General features: G+C 38.7%; 2 protein-coding genes across 2 annotated transcripts in view; both read left to right on the forward strand.

The window, feature by feature from the left end:
- The first annotated feature begins 4,123 nt into the window (after positions 1-4,123).
- Positions 4,124-12,189, forward strand: LOC105311124 (arylamine N-acetyltransferase 1-like). Its single transcript, XM_011387151.2, has 2 exons — positions 4,124-4,203; positions 10,818-12,189. Exon 2 carries the CDS (start codon positions 10,823-10,825, stop codon positions 11,693-11,695), a length of 873 nt encoding a protein of 290 aa, XP_011385453.1. The 5' UTR covers positions 4,124-4,203; positions 10,818-10,822; the 3' UTR covers positions 11,696-12,189.
- LOC105311126 (arylamine N-acetyltransferase 1-like) overlaps positions 4,156-15,828 on the forward strand; it is a 149,580-nt gene continuing 137,907 nt past the window's right edge. Inside the window, exon 1 of the mRNA XM_023526943.1 lies at positions 4,156-4,203. The gene's annotated coding sequence lies outside the window, so the exon portion shown is untranslated. The remainder of the gene's footprint in view (positions 4,204-15,828) is intronic.

The following is a 15,828-nucleotide window of genomic DNA, read 5'->3' on the forward strand; positions in this document are numbered from 1 at the left end:
TGAAGGATAATTTTGCTGGATACAAATTCTAGATTGGTGGACTTATTTTTTCAGCACTTTAAATATTTTATTCCTTGTTTGCATGGCACCTGAGAAGAAGTTTAATACAATTCTTGTTGTTCTTCTAAATGAAAGTTGTATTTTTCTCTAGCTTCTTTCTAGATTTTCACTTTGATTTTGCTTTTCTGCAGTCTTAATATGATATTCCAAGGTGCCGATTTTTGGATATTTATTCTGTGTGGTGTTCTCTGAGACTCTTGCATCTGTGGTTTAGTGTCTGTGATTAATTTTGGAAATAAATATTGGGCCTTAGTTTTCCAAATATTTCTTCTGCTTCTTTCTTTCTTCTCCCTTTGGTATTCTCATTACACCAACGTTATACCTTTTATAATTGTTCCAAAGTTCATGATTATTCTTTTGTTTTGTTTTGTTTTCTCTTCAGATTTCCACTTGGGAAGCTTCTATTGACATTCCTTCAAACACACTGAATCTTTCCTTAGCCATAATCAGTCTACTGGTGATCTGTCAAAGGCATTCTTTCTTTCTGTTTCAGTTTTGTTTTTATTTCTAGTATTTCTTTTAGATTCTTTCTTGGAGTTTTAATCCCTATGCTTATACTACCCATCTATTCTTAAATGTTTCCCACATTTCTATAAGAGACCTTGAAATATTAATCATGGTTATTTAAAATTTCCGGTCTAGTAACTCAAAATCTTTGCCATATCTGAATCTTATTCTGATGCTCTCTTTGTTTCTTCGGACTGTGTGTGTGTGTGTGTGTGTGTGTGTGTGTGTGTGTGTGTGTGTGTGTGTGTGTGTGTGTTAATATGTTAGCACGCCTTGTAATTATTATGTTGGAAGCTAGACATGATGATGTGGGTAGTCATAACTGAGGCATGTAAGCCATTAGTGGGAGGACTTATGTTTATTTGGTTAGGAGTGAAGCTGTGTTTAATGCTTTCTGTAGCTATAGATGCCCCAGGTTTCAATTTCCTTTAGTGTCTTTGTTTTTGTCTTCCCTCTTATCTCTGGGGTTGCCTACAAATTCTTCACTAAATACAGTCAGAAACTCAAAGTTTTTCGGCTATAATTCTCGGTTACATACAGCAGATCTATCGATGTGGTTATAAGGCCTGGTAAGGAGAAAAGTATTCTACAGTCCTCTATAATAGTCTCAAACTTTAAGTAAGCCTAGCCTGTGCACCAAGGTGTAGCCTTCAAAAGTACTTCTCAACCTTCCCCCACTCAGAGGAGGAAGGAATGCTAGAGAAGGTTGCAGCTGAGTATTTTCCTTGCCTCACTTTAACTAGGTTTTTATAATTTTCCTTAAGGGAAGGAGGAGAACAGAATGCTCAGGATTTACTTCAATTCCTACATTTTCCTCCTTTGATTAGAAGCACAAGGAGATTTTTCTTTGGCCTTCACAGAGAGACGCTCATGGGGTCCCTGGAAGTGACACTCAAAAGGGTTGAGTCCTCCCTGAGACTGAGCCCCCCATGGTTTTAAACTTTCAAACTAGTCAACATGGAGTCTCCAGGAATTCATTAAATAAAAGCTTTAAGTGTTCTGAATTATGAGCTTCTAATCCTGGGCTCAGTTCCCAGTAATCTATGATTCTGCGTATGTACCTGTCTGTCTCCCCATTTGTAAAGGCAGTATGCTGATGCATCTGTTTTATTTTCACGAGTTGTTGATGTTCTGTGCAAATGGAAGAGTTGACTTCCAAATTTCACCTGTTGGAGCAGAAGCCAGAAGTCTTGGCAACCAAATTTTAAAACAGATTTCTTAAACAAAAAATCTTGACTTAGAGGCCAGTGCCTTTCAGGGATTCCATCATCAAAAGGGAGAGTTTTACTTCAGTGTTTCTATCTTTGCAAAAATAAAGATTTCTCTCTTTTTAAAAAGTTTTCAAGGAAATAAAAATGATCGTATATGCTTTAATATTTAAAATAAAAAGATTTAACACATCTTAGAATTGTTAAAATACATTAAGTAAATCTACTACTTTATATTTATTTGTTAAAAAGCAGTATGCTTACAACTTTTACAACTTCCATGGGGTGGAACTGAGGTTGCTTGTTTTCGTGTTATCGTGATCATGACTTCTAGCCCAATTCTGTATCTTTGTTCCTTCTACGGTAAGAAGAGTGCTCAGTTACAGTCCAAGAATTTCTCAGTTCTGCTCTCCTTCTACACAGAAATATTAGCAAGTAGTCAGATTTTGGCTTGAACATTTGGATAGATGATCTGCTGGAGGCTGGAAGCTCTCACACCCATTGAAACCCGCACTCGGGTGTCATTGCCATCAGACACCAGGATCCATAACTCAGGCCTGACTCTCCCTCAGCCTCAAGCGTCGTAATCTCAGATTCCTGTGACAGTTCTTGCTGGAGGTCCTCAAGGGCCTCCGCTACTTTAGCTGAAATGCTAGAAGTACTCTGAAAATTATGAATTTGCCATGTGGACTTTAATTCTAAGTGTCAAATTTCCATGAATCAAGAGGACAATAGCTTTACTCTACTGAACAATTCCTCTTCCATATTTCATGGTATAATAGTCCAGACCCAAAGCTACATTCTGGGATTATATCCTTTCCCTGCAATGTTTTTTTGGCAAGATCTGCTCTGCAATCCATCCTTCATTTCTGCCGTGTCCTGGTGACTATGGCAGAGGAGTACTTGCCCAGTACCTTGCCATTTAGTCAACAGGAATGTGAGGAGCTGCTAAAAATCATTAGTAGTCGAAGAAATGTAAATTAAAACAACACTGAGCTATCACCTTAGACACATAAGATCGGCAGACATTTGAAGGTTGCTAACAGAAAGTGTCCATCAGATATGAGGAAAATGAGAATCTTTCCACACAAGAGAACGATAATGCTCAATGAATTTAAGTACCGATATGCTCTGTCCCCCAGCATATCCCATTCCTAATGTATATCCATGTAAAATTCCCGTGTCCATCCTCAGGGCACATCAACCAAAGTATTCATCACAGTGGCATTTGTAGTAACCAGGATTTGGATGCCACCGAAGTGTCTTTCACAGTGGTACTTGTAAGTTAAACGGTCTTAGGTTGGTTTCGTCTAAAACCAGACCCTGAGATGAGGATTTGCATTCCAGTAGCTAACTTGGGAGGCGATTTAAGGAAGCATTGGTATGAGAGTGAAAAAGGCAGAGGCAGGGGCAGTTTGAGAGTCAATAAAGGGTACAGTATTGGCAAGTTACCTCTGCAGACAATGAGAGCTTAATCCCACTGGAGAATATGGGGGCAGTGTTTTCCATGCCCCAGAGTAATTTCAACTGAAGGTGTAGAACGCAGGGGTATTTATCCTCCAGCTCTCATCCTATCGGACTGACTGATGGTCCCTAGGGCATTAAGTTGCATGTGCATTTAGTCTATCCAAGCACAGGACAAGAGAAAGCCTTCCCAAGTTCATGCAGCAGAAGACCAGAGGCATGAACTAGAACTATTAATACTGAAGGGAGGGCACAAGGCAACAACTGTGTTATGTAGACAGGTTTTAAAAATGTAGAGTAGAGGAAAATACATATGAAACAGGATAAGGTATAGATCAATAATAGTCATGTCAGCAAAAAACACAAGCAGAAACAAAAACACATTACTATTTACATGTTACATTCATACCATATATGAGGACACAATTCAAGCACATTACACAGGGCCTTTGGGTGGTGTGGTGAACGAGACTGAAGATGAGGGATGAAAAGAAGAAAAATAGAAACTGAGAGGCCTCGTGGAAATTGCTGAAGAAAGGATGTCATAACCAAGGAGAGTGATTTAAAATACCTATCTTCTTTTGCCTATTCTAGGTCAATGGATCTGCCTTTCCTGGACCCCCTCACACCCCTACCTCTGCATTACAAACATAGGACATCTGGCTTCAGGCTCCCTAAAGCAAGAACTGGGTCCAGTGCAAGGTCATACCCCTCGCAGCCTGTGGCTGAGGCCCACCAGATAATATGGCTTTCCACTCTTCTTCAATGAATAGATTTGAATAAGAGGTGCACGAGGACAACTGAAGGTCCCACAACTACATTTCCCAGAGGTCTCTGGGTGATTCTAACCAGACACCAGGGGAGGAGCTGTTTGGAAAGCCATTGTGGGAAATCCCTGTACTAGTTATTAAAGTGAGAAGAGTGAAGTCGGCCTCATTCCTGGTTTGGGGCTGAGTGGAAATCGGTAAGTGACTTTTTGTATGCTTTGAAATTGGAGCCTAGTCTTAACTCGAATGTGATTCTGGGAGACTAGACACTATACTGTGCCTGAATTTTATATCCAAAGCAGTTCAGAAAGTGTGGCTGACACATCTTTTGAATCCTTATGTTGTGAGGACTACTACACGGCATAATGATGAAGATAATAGACCCTAGATTCACACAGTCTGTCTTAGAGTCACAGCCTCACCACATCCTAGCTGTGTGGACTTGGGCAGGTCACTTAGCATATCTAAAAGTCAGTTTATCTGTCAGTAAAATGGAGCTAGTAAGAGAGTTGACTTAAAGGGTTGTTGTGAGGATTAAAGAAGTGTATAAAAGATAGTTAATGTGTTAATGTGTGTTTCAGAGAACTGGACAATCGAAACAGGAGGTCCACCTCCTCTGTCCACAACTAGGTATATCCCAAAGGGCCCAGTTAATCCTGCCAGCAGCAGGCTCATAACCATTCCTGCTTCTTCTGCATTAGGTGATCAGATCTCTCTAATAGTCCCAAATGGGCAGGGAGGCTGGAGTGCGTTGTCTGTTTCATCCTGTTGGAGGGAGGCTTAGTGCGGTGGGTCTCTAGGACATCTTGCCCAGAGACTTATTTTGTTGGCCTCTTCCGGGCTTCAAAAGTTCTGAGCCAACTTTAGAAATAGGCAGATATCACCTTCTCATCTGCATTTCTGCTTCTTCTGAGGAGGGGAAAAAATACAAACAAACAAATGAACAAACAAACAAACTCAGAACTCCTCTTTAGTGATAACAGCTGATTTCCATGCATGCGGCTTTCTGGGCCTGCTCCACAGGCCTTCCGTGCCCTAAGCACTGTTAAAGTATCATCTGTGGGTGAGCTTTCTTCGACAACTTCTTGCTCATCCAGAAAAATCACTGGGTGGACCACTTGTGCCGGGAGTAGGTTGGGCTGTAGTCTCCTTGCAGTGGGCCTCAGCGCCAAAATAAAAGGAAAGGAATGGGAAGGGAGGCGGGGGGCATGTAGGGGAGGGAAAAGAGAAGTAAGGAAATAGAAGCATGCAGAAAGAAAAGCCACTCAGAAACATTCCTTAAAATTCATCTATTCGACTTGGCAATTCTGTTCCTAGGTAGAGACCCGAAAGAACCGAAAACAGATACTGAAAAATGTATTTGAAGACAGACATTTGTAGCAACAGTATTCACAAAAGCCAAAGGCAAAAAGAACCCCGATGCCCATCAAGGAAGATGGAGATAAACAAAATAATGTATCCATACCATGGAATGTTATTCAGTCATAAAAAGGAATTAAGTATTAATACATGTTTCAATATATGTAAACCTTGAAAACATGCTAAATGAAAGGAGCCAGCCACAAAAGGCCCCATGTTATCCAATTACATTAATGGGTTTGGGGTTTTATTTCGCAGCAGAGCTATTTTGGAACTAGACAGAAGTGGTGATTGCACAAAATTGTGAATGTACTGAATGGCACTGACTCGTTCACTTTAAAATGTTTCATTTTATGTCACACAGATTTCACATCAATTTTTTAAGAAATCTATTTAGTAATGTCAGAAATTCTAGCAGTAGTGCTTAAAGGTTCTGCCTCAGTCCAAAAGTGTTCTTGTGCTGCTTGTGGCTTTGGTGTGACATCAGCATTTCATTTCTTTCCCAGGGGTCTTTTTTTGTTTCTCAAGCACAAAACAGGGGACTCCACTCCTTTCCTCAAAAGGAAGATTCAGCTGTCAAATTTCTAGTTGTCCCTAAGACTTATTTTGTTTGTCCTTTACCACGTTCAGCTGAGCAGCTGTTTCCATGTAGATTGCCTCTCCCAGCCTGCTCTGTGGACCTATGTTACCTGCCTGATCTCTGCAGGTATTGATTTCGAGCCAGGGCTCATGTGATGGTTTGTTGAACGATGACCTTTGAGCAGGGCTAGCCTAACAACTTCCTTTCCATCCAGAAATCCAAACAGCTGGCCACTTGCCCCTTGGTTGGGGTCTGGGTTGTAGAGTCAACCCAGTGGGATGCCATGGATTTCACTGGGACAGAGAAAAGAGAAGGAAAGTAATAGATAAAGAAAAAACAAACAAATAAACAAACAAATAAACAAAACAAAAAAAACACCCAAAGAGATAGCCACTTACTATCACTCCTCAAAATTCTTCTTTTCTACAACGTCAGAAATCTGGGCCAGAGGTATAGCAGATTCCATTTCAGTCCATGATTGTACTTCTGCCGCTTAGTAGCTTTGAGTGTGATGACAATATTTCATGGGCAGATGGACTAGTTCTGGATCCATCTATTTTTAATTCTTTTATTTTAATTCTTCTATTTAATTCTTGCAACTTCATTTGGGGAAAGAATAAGGGTTTCTTTAGCAAAAAACAAAAACAAAACAAAACAAAAAAAACCTGAAAACCACTGTCGTACATGAAAGATGTAGAGGTCCTAGAGACTGGGAACTGATAGACGAGTTCACATACATAGCAAGCTGTTTTCCCTGGAAATTACATCTTCCCTGGACAATGAGGAGGTAAAGCTTCATCAGTGTAGCTCATTGTTGCATTCTTCAAGTTCTTTCCCGTTTGAAATTATTTTTATATCCAGGATGCCTTTGTGATTAAATGAATTATAGCCGAGAATAACCTTTGGGGATCAGAGTTTCCTCTCTATTTTGTAGACATGTTGCTGTGAAGTATTCTGATGCTGGCTTGATATTTTCTCCCTTATAAAATATTTGCTTTTCTTCCAGATACCTGAGTAGATTTCTTTGATGTTGAATTTCAATAATTTAATGAGAATATATTCTCGATTATGGAGAATCAAACTTTTCCAAAATCTTGCTGTTTCTCAGATTCAATTTTTGCTTCATTTTGGGGAAACGTTTTTGTTATTTTTTTGTATGCATTTTCCATTGTACTTTTTGAGTTTTCTTCTTCAGAAGCACCAGTTGTTTTTATATTTGATTGTCTTTGCTATCTATGTCTATTAGCTTCTCTCTAACTATTTAATTGCTTTACTTTTCATTAATTTCTATTATGAGTATCACATTTTTCTTCTACATATGTCATTTGATATTGTGCTGTATCTAGGTTGCCCCTTTCTGTTTATAATTATGTATTTGCCTGGTTTTGTTCTTAGTTTCCTAAATTCTGAAATCCTTCTTCTCGTAATGCTGTATTATTTTATCACCTTGTTGGCTTTTTTTGGGTGGCAGGGTTGGGGGGGGGGAGTCTTTGTTATAAGTCCATTTTAAATGTTCTTTTGCTCCAAGTACCTGTGAAGACTTTCTTTCCATTGCTCAGTCTATTTTTCTTCTTGAGTTGGTTGTCTTTTTTTTTTTTTTCCATATTACGTCCTTTTCTTCTAATTCTAGTCTCACAGTATATTTCCTTCTGAGCCCTCTCCTGGTGACTTCCACAACTGCCAGGATTAGAGCCTCCATCAGTGTTGCTCGATCCCCTGTGGATGTACTCTGTACACTCTCCCCTAAGCAAATCCGGATGTTCATGTTACTCTCACTCTAACCCTTCTGTTTGTGATTTTTAGGGATTTTTCATAATTTATGATCCACCCAACTATCTTTTTGTTTTCAAGTGAAGTCATATTATATGTTTTACTATCTTTTCTATTATTTTTAAAGTTCGGGACAAGAAAAACATTTTCTAAGTCTTCTGAGTTAAAACTGAAAATCGATCTACTTCCAATTTACTTAGAAAGATATTAAGTGCATTTCTGAGAGTTTTTAGTAGACTCTCTAAGTGTGTTCACTCTGTCTCCCTTGAGTCTTATATTTATCATCAAGCTGAAAGGAAAGGGTATATAATGCAAAGAAATGCTACAAATCAATATATAAAGCAAATAGTGCTTCAGTCATCTATTTCCCTGGCAACTACTTTAGAAGGCCTCCCAGCATTTTACCTTGAATCACAGCTTTAGTAATACACAGTTGCTTTTTTTTTTATGTTTACTCACAGAATACTCAAGTATTATTTGTTTACAATGTGTTGCTTGCATCCAGGGCTGTAACAGAAACTGGCTTCTTTCGAATGGACAAGCAGTTACTACGTTCTAACTCAATATTATACCTTTTTTTAAAAAAAGAAAAAGGAGAAAGAAAAAGAAAAAAAGAGGAAAACAAACTATAACATTTAACAAGAAATATTTAAAAACTTCCAAGTAGAAGGAATAATGGTCTAACCAAGAATCAGATTGCCAGGTTATAAACCACGTGATTCCTTTTCGATCAACCTTCACTACATTTCCTTACATACTCATTATAGATGCTGGATTAGGGGCTGCAGAGGGTGTGGGGCAGTCTGGCTAAACACTAGTTGTTTTCTCTACACTTAGGTGGTAGAGTATTAGAGCCTTGTCTAAATGTTGAGGAAGATGCTGGTGAAATGACAAATGCAATGAATTTAATAAATTTAAGGCAAATAATATTACAGATATCAAGAAAAAATGGAAACACTGACAAAGTGGGAATGATAGCTGTGTCAGAAAAAAAGAGAAATAGAAGAATCTAAAAGAATTGGTATGAGAGAAAAGAGAGATGCTTAGCTTATCACCATTAACTTAGGGTCAGGCCCCTTTGTACTATGTCACCTTAGGCTATGCCACAGTACGAGGAGTCAGTCTTAGCATCTGTGTACCACTGTTGCGATCAAAGTCTAAAGAGATTAAGACTGGTAGCAGGTGGAAAACACTTTCTTTGAAAATGTCAGGCATATCTAAACCATATTCCTTTTGTTGCACATCACCTGCCCTCCTTACTTACTCAAACCGCTTTGTAGAAGCAGGAGACAGTTTGGGATAGTCTGGTTAAATTGCAGTTGTTCTCTGTGTCCAAGTGTTAGAGTTTTAGAGCTTGTGCAGATGTTGAGAAAGGATACCGATGCAAGTTGAGAGAAGAAATGAAACGAATTTTATAAATTTGGGGAAAACAATGTTGTAGACATCAAGAACAGAGAAAATTGAAACACGAGCAGAATGAGAAGAATAGCTAATCAAAAAAGACAAAAAGGGGAACCCAAAAGAAATGACATTAAGAAGGGCAAATGGAAACACTTAGCTGATCACATTAACTGAGGGGGAGGGCCCTTTGTACCATGTCAGCTCAGACCATGTCACATTACCAGTGGTAATGCACCATTGTTACAAGTCGTGTCTGGATTAAGATACTACTTTAGTAGCAGAGGACAGAAACCTTTTCAAGATGGGATTTAACAATACAAGGCTTTTTTTTTTTTTTTTTTTTTTTTTTTTTGCTTACCTGACCAGAAAGTCAGGAAATAACTTGAGACTTGATTCAGGTGGTTTTTTTGGTCCTCCTTTTTCTTGCTTTTCATTCCTCAACTCAGTAAATTCTTTGTTGATATTATTCTTCAGCAAGTTTTTCCAGTACCTTTAAGGAAATATCCTACCAGCTTCTAGCCCTGCAGTAGAAAGTATCTGCTTAGGTTCAGCAAAAGTCCCTCACAGAGTCTCATTGACTTGACTTGGTTCACATGCCATCCATGAGCAAACCATTGAGCCTGGCGCACATGTGCTTTGAATTGGTCCTATTTGGGTAACATGTCTATTCATTCAGCTCAGAAAGAATGAGGAGTACAGCTTATTTTTCATACAATAACCAGAAATACCAATTTGATTATTGTATCCTTTGCCCAAATTGCAACCTTCTCACAATGATTTCTCATCTCAGAGTAAAAGCCAACAGAACTGGTTTTAAGACCACTGTTATCTCAATCCATGTACCCTCCCATTCTCTCTGTTCCAGTCATCTTGGCTTCCTAGACAGGTTCCACTTTGAGGCTCTGTAACTTTCTATTCCTGTTGCCTGAATGATCTTCCCCACATATATGGACATGCCTAATTCTCTCACTTTCTTAAAGTCCACCTTATCGGAAATTAAATTTCTCTGTGTGCACATCTTATCTTCTTTCTTTGCTTTATTTCCCCATCACACAGAGCATTCATCACAATCTAAGAAATCGCATGTTTTATTTATTTATTTGATTCACTATTTGTGTCATTTCAGCCCCCACCAATATGTAAGATTTCTGAGGGCAAGTAAGTACTAGATCACTAGCAAATACATAGTAGGTTTTCCAAAACTTTTTATCGAATGAATCAATAAATCATTGTGAGAATGAATATAAATCTTTGACTGTGGAACTTTGACTAGATTCAGCTAAAGGAGAAATTGAGTGGGTCAGGAACCAAGAATACAATGTGCTCTATGCTCCTGTTTATGTTGGAACAATTTGTAAACACTATTTTAACTAATATCAGTTGAAACACCTTTTTAGTCATCACTAAGAAAACCACGTTTACCATTTCACTCATCACTTAATCTGGATTCCCAACTTCTCATGCTTAAAACTTGGAACAAGTGATAATACTTTTCTTACAGAGTTACTGAGACTACTAAGAGAATTTAAGCATATGAAAGCAATTAATACAACAAAAGTACTAAACACGAGACTTATGATGACAGATATTTATAACTATGGTTTATATTTACATATTTAAAGTACATTAGTTATCATTTGGCTAATCAAGAAAATTCGAGTGCAAAAGTAACACTTTTAATTTTTGTTTTCCTGGCCTCAGGGATCATGGACATTGAAGCTTATTTTGAAAGAATTGGTTATAAGAACTCCAGGAACAAACCGGACTTGGAAACATTAACTGACATTTTTGAGCACCATATCCGAGCCATTCCTTTCGAGAACCTTAACCTCCATTGTGGGAAATCCATGGAATTCGGCTTGGAGGCCACTTTTGATAAACTCGTGAGGAAGAATCAGGGTGGGATGTGTCTCCACAACAATCATCTTCTGTATTGGGCTCTGACCACAATTGGTTTTGAGACAACAATGCTGGGAAGCTATATTTACATCACTCCAGCCAAAAAATACAGCAATTTTATGCTTCACCTTCTGCTGATGGTGGCTATCGATGGCAAGAACTACATAGTCGATGTTGGGCTTGGACGCTCTTGTCAGATGTGGCAGCCTCTGGAGTTAATTTCTGGTAAGGATCAGCCTCAGGTGCCTTCCATCTTCCGCTTGACAGAAGAGGGAGAATATTGGTATCTGGACCAAATCAGAAGAGAACAACACACTGCAAACCAAGAATTTCTTCATTCTGACCTCCTGGATAAGAATACATACCGAAAAATCTACTCGTTCACTCTTACACCTCGAACAATTGACGACTTTATATTTCTTGCTGAATTCTATCTCAAGTCTGAAACATCTATATTTAGAAAGAATTCATTTTGTTCCTTGCAGACCCCAGATGGGGTTTACTGTTTACTGGGCTTCACCCTCATCTATAGGAAATTCAATTATAAAGACAATATGGATTTGGTGGAGTTTAAGATGCTGAATGAGGAAGAAATAGAAAAAGAGCTGAAAAATATATTTGGTATCTCCTTAGAGGGAAAGCTTGTGCCCAAAGATGATGATCAATTTTTTGGCATTTAGAGTAAGAAGTAAAAATGATCAGTATCATTTCAGGTACTGAAACTTTTTATTATAAAAAGTTTGAACATATGTAAAGTAAAGAGAATAAAATAGTAAGCCTCTATCAACTGGTAGCCTACCTTTCATATTTCCTCAGTGATCCCACGTGATAGTAAAGAAAATCCTAGACATCAAGTCATTTTATTCTTTAAAATGTCAGCATATGTATTTAGATAACATTTTAAAGAAATAGTACCACATGCCTTTTCAAAATTAATAATAGTAAAGGTATTTTAAGGATGGCCTATGGTTTTTGGGGGGAGAAAACAGTGATTTCTGCTAGAAACTCTTCCACACTAGTTGAAAGTTGAATTCATAGAAAATGTTTACCATGGCTCAGTAAATAGACTGTTGAGGAAATTGTTTTTATTACATTCAACCAGCATATGTCTAATGTCCAATTTGTACAAAAAATCTGCATGGATAATTTAGAATTAAAATTCAACAGAGAAGAATGAAACACAACAGTGCTTCCAAATAACCTAGTAGTTCTCGAGACAAGGCTGAAACCTTAAGCAGTGACTTGTGACTGAGTACCGAGGGAGTGACGTGGCTACTGATTTCTTACACTGTTTTTTTGCGACTACAGTTCTTCATGCGGCATTTTTCTTAATATAGGAACACTGGTATTCTGAATTTTCCAATTCCAGAATTGTCATTTATGTCTAAAAGTAATAATTGTTGGGAATTTAGAAATACTTATGATCTGTAAAAACTCGATGTCTAAAAATTACGTTAAAACATTGTTAGCTAATACAATGTCAATCACGAAGTATTTGTTTGGCAGTGTTAGGAAATTATGGGGCCGGGTTATTTTTCTACAGTGGAGTCTTCCTCGCATCCTCCTTATCTTGAGTTATATTCTTTTAACTTCCTCTACACTTTGTCATAAGAAGATGAGTATAAACTTCAAAGTATATAGTCTGAGTTAAAATCCTGTGGACACTAAGTGAATGACATGATAAATATGTGGCTCTGATTCCTCAGAGGTCAAATTTGGGTAATACTTCATTAAGTGCCAGACCTAGAGTAAACTCTCAATACATATTTGTTATATGGATGAATGAATGATGTCAGTAATGTTTTTGATACTGAGTCAGCATTTGATGAAAGTTCTTCCATCTTGGCTTATTTCCCTAGCTTGAAATCCTGGTCCTGAATCTGCCTGCTTCTTTCTTGATTAAATATTAATATGACTCAGCCATTTAAAAAAATGAAATCCTACCATTTGCAATGACATCGATAGACCTAGAGGGTATTATGCTGAGCGAACTAAGTCAGAGAAAGATAAATACCATATGATTTCACTTATGTGCAGAATCTAAGGAACAAAAAGAACAAACTAATCAAAATAAGACTCACAAATATAGTGGACGCTATGCTGTCAGACAGAGGGGAGTGGTTTCGGGGGCTGACAGAACGCGGTAAAGGGTTAAAGAAGTACATATCAGTAGTTGATAGTTGGTCACGGGGATGGAGAGCGTGGCATAGGGAATGTAGCTAAAATTAATATATTGGCTAGGTAGAAAACCAGAGAAGAGAAGGAGCAATTAGGGGGATTGTTTCATAAACTACATAAATGGCTAACCAATGTACTATATACTTGAAACTAGTTAAAATAAATTTTAAAAATATTAATATAATATCAGATGGCCCAAATCTGACCGTGTGGCTTTGTGCTTCAGGACTGAAATCTATCCTTATCTATAACTCACATTTTCTGTTCATAAATTCCAGAATCAGAGGTATAATTTAAACTGCAGACTCGTTCTTACATTATTCTTCCTCTTCAGCTCGTGATTATCATAATGATAAGGAAAAAATAAAATAAAATGGAATAAGCATTGCTACGACAGTCACTTAGAGTCAGGAGGCGGTTAAAGCAATGAGGCCTATGCAGCCAACACACATCTCGTGCCTTAGTTCTCAGAGCTGCTATAAAGATGTTAACCTGTTGCTAAACTTAGCTCAAGCCTGAGCCATAAACGTCCTGGACCAACAACCGCTGCATGGACACACATGGACTTTACTTCCTCTTTGTAATTTTTGCCTTCCCCATTTGCATATTGGAACTAACCAATTCCTGTTAACCTAGTCAGCAGAACTTCATTTGCGGGCAAGAATTACACTTTGTGTGTTTTGGCTTTATAAAGCTCGCCTTCCTTCATTCTCTCTAAAGCGCAGTTCGGTTTGCTACCCGAATCCCCATCTCTTGAATTATAATCAAAGAGATATCCGCAGTTCATTGCAGCATTATTCACAACAGCCAAGACATGAAAACAACCTAAGTGTCTATCAACAGATGAATGGATAAAGAAAGTGGGGTATAGTAGATCTATGCAATGGAATATTATTCAGCCATAGCAAAGAAGGAATCCTAACTTTTGCAATAACATGGATGGACCTTTCGGGCATTATGATAAGTGAAATAAGTCAGACAGAGAAAGGCAAATAAATACTCGATGATCTCAGTTACATATGATATCTGAAAACATTGACCTCATGGAAATTGAGAAGAAGACTGGTGGTTGCCAGTGGCCGAAAGTTGGGGGAAATTGGTCAAAGAGTACAAACTTTCAGTTATAAGGTGAGTAAGTTCTGGGGATCTTACAGCATGACGACTAGAGTTAACGACGTACTGAATTGTGAGCTGTTATGAGACTAGAGATAATGTTTGCGTCATAACAGCACCATAAACGACACCACCAAGAATAAAATGGTGATCATGTGAGGTAAAGGATGTGTTAACGAACCTTATGGTAAATATTTCACAATATTTATGTATCTCAAGTCATCACATTGTACACCTGAAACATTCACAATATTGTACTGTCAAGTATATCACGACAAATCTGGAAAAAAGATACAAACTTGTTACTAGATCTCCACTCATTAGGTTTGTACTCCAGAAAAGGTTAATCAGACTAAAGAGGCTTGAGAAGCTGACAGAGAAGAAATGAGGACATGGCATTTGGCGGCAGCAGCGGGGCATAACAAAGGGGAATGTGAAAGAGATTAAGGAGGTAAAGATCCTATTGGCTGTAGTGGATAAGGGCAAAGAAGCATGCAACAACTGTGGAGTTTGTACTGTATCACCACCTTGCAATGGGGGCCCGTGAGGTAGGAAAACTGAGATTGAGAATGTGGACGAACGACACCTTGCCAGGAAAGGGGCTGTATTTAATTGTGGGCAGGGAGGAAAAAAGACAGTGGAATAAATGCAAAGATAATTCAAACTCAGGATAATCAGCCCCCAAATCCTTGAGAGCTGGCTTGCAGGCCAGAAGAAGGCAGTCCTAGCACACTTGTTCAGAGAACAGGGGCACTCAAAAGATGAAATCCACTGAAAAGGAACTGGTAGAAGTGGCTGTCATTGAAGCATGTGGCCTTGGGCAGTGCCGGTCATATACCTTTCCAGCCCGTCTGCTCACTCCTTCCTTAAATCTGTCCCACCCGCCAAAGTCAGAGACAGTGGCCCCATTAGAGCCTTGAGCTTTCAATATAGCCTCCAGCCCCTGCTGCTCTCACCCATGCACTGCTACCAATAGACTGAGGGGGCAAGGGGCACATGCCTTTGGTGACAGACGGATGAAAATTGGGGAGAAGCAACTAGTGATAACACTGGCTTTGAAAGCACCAGTCATAAAGCAATTGCTTGCCTGAATCCAGCCCCTTAACAACAAAATGGATTTGCCTCTGAAGACAGCCCTGCTCTAGGAAGAGGTTAACAATGAATTCTCTTGTTGCCGCAGCATATTTTCATTGTTGTTGTATTCATAGAATCCTAGAAAGTGATTCTATGTGAGGGTGGGAAGGAATCGTAGCCATAATTGGGCATGATTCCCTCAGTGTTCAAATTAAGAAACATCCCTTTTGCCCAGGGATCCCCAAGTCACACAGGAGTTAGGGATGGCTTGGGACCTCTGTCACTTTTCTCGATCTTTCTTCTAGTCTATTTTGGAGCCAGGAAAGTATACTAGTAGTCTCTAAGCAGGTGGAGGGGGTCGATGGACTCTGAGCTGAAGTCAACATGGAAACTGGAAATTGAACCATACTTTTGACTTAGATAGATACGACAGACATAAAAAGAACAT

Source organism: Pteropus vampyrus, unplaced genomic scaffold (genome assembly GCF_000151845.1).
Source record: "Pteropus vampyrus isolate Shadow unplaced genomic scaffold, Pvam_2.0 Scaffold1000000514, whole genome shotgun sequence".
NCBI lineage: Eukaryota > Metazoa > Chordata > Mammalia > Chiroptera > Pteropodidae > Pteropus > Pteropus vampyrus.

Excerpts from the sequence above, each read along its gene's own strand:
- LOC105311124 (XM_011387151.2), top strand. The coding sequence starts at position 10,823 with ATGGACATTGAAGCTTATTTTGAAAGAATTGGTTATAAGAACTCCAGG.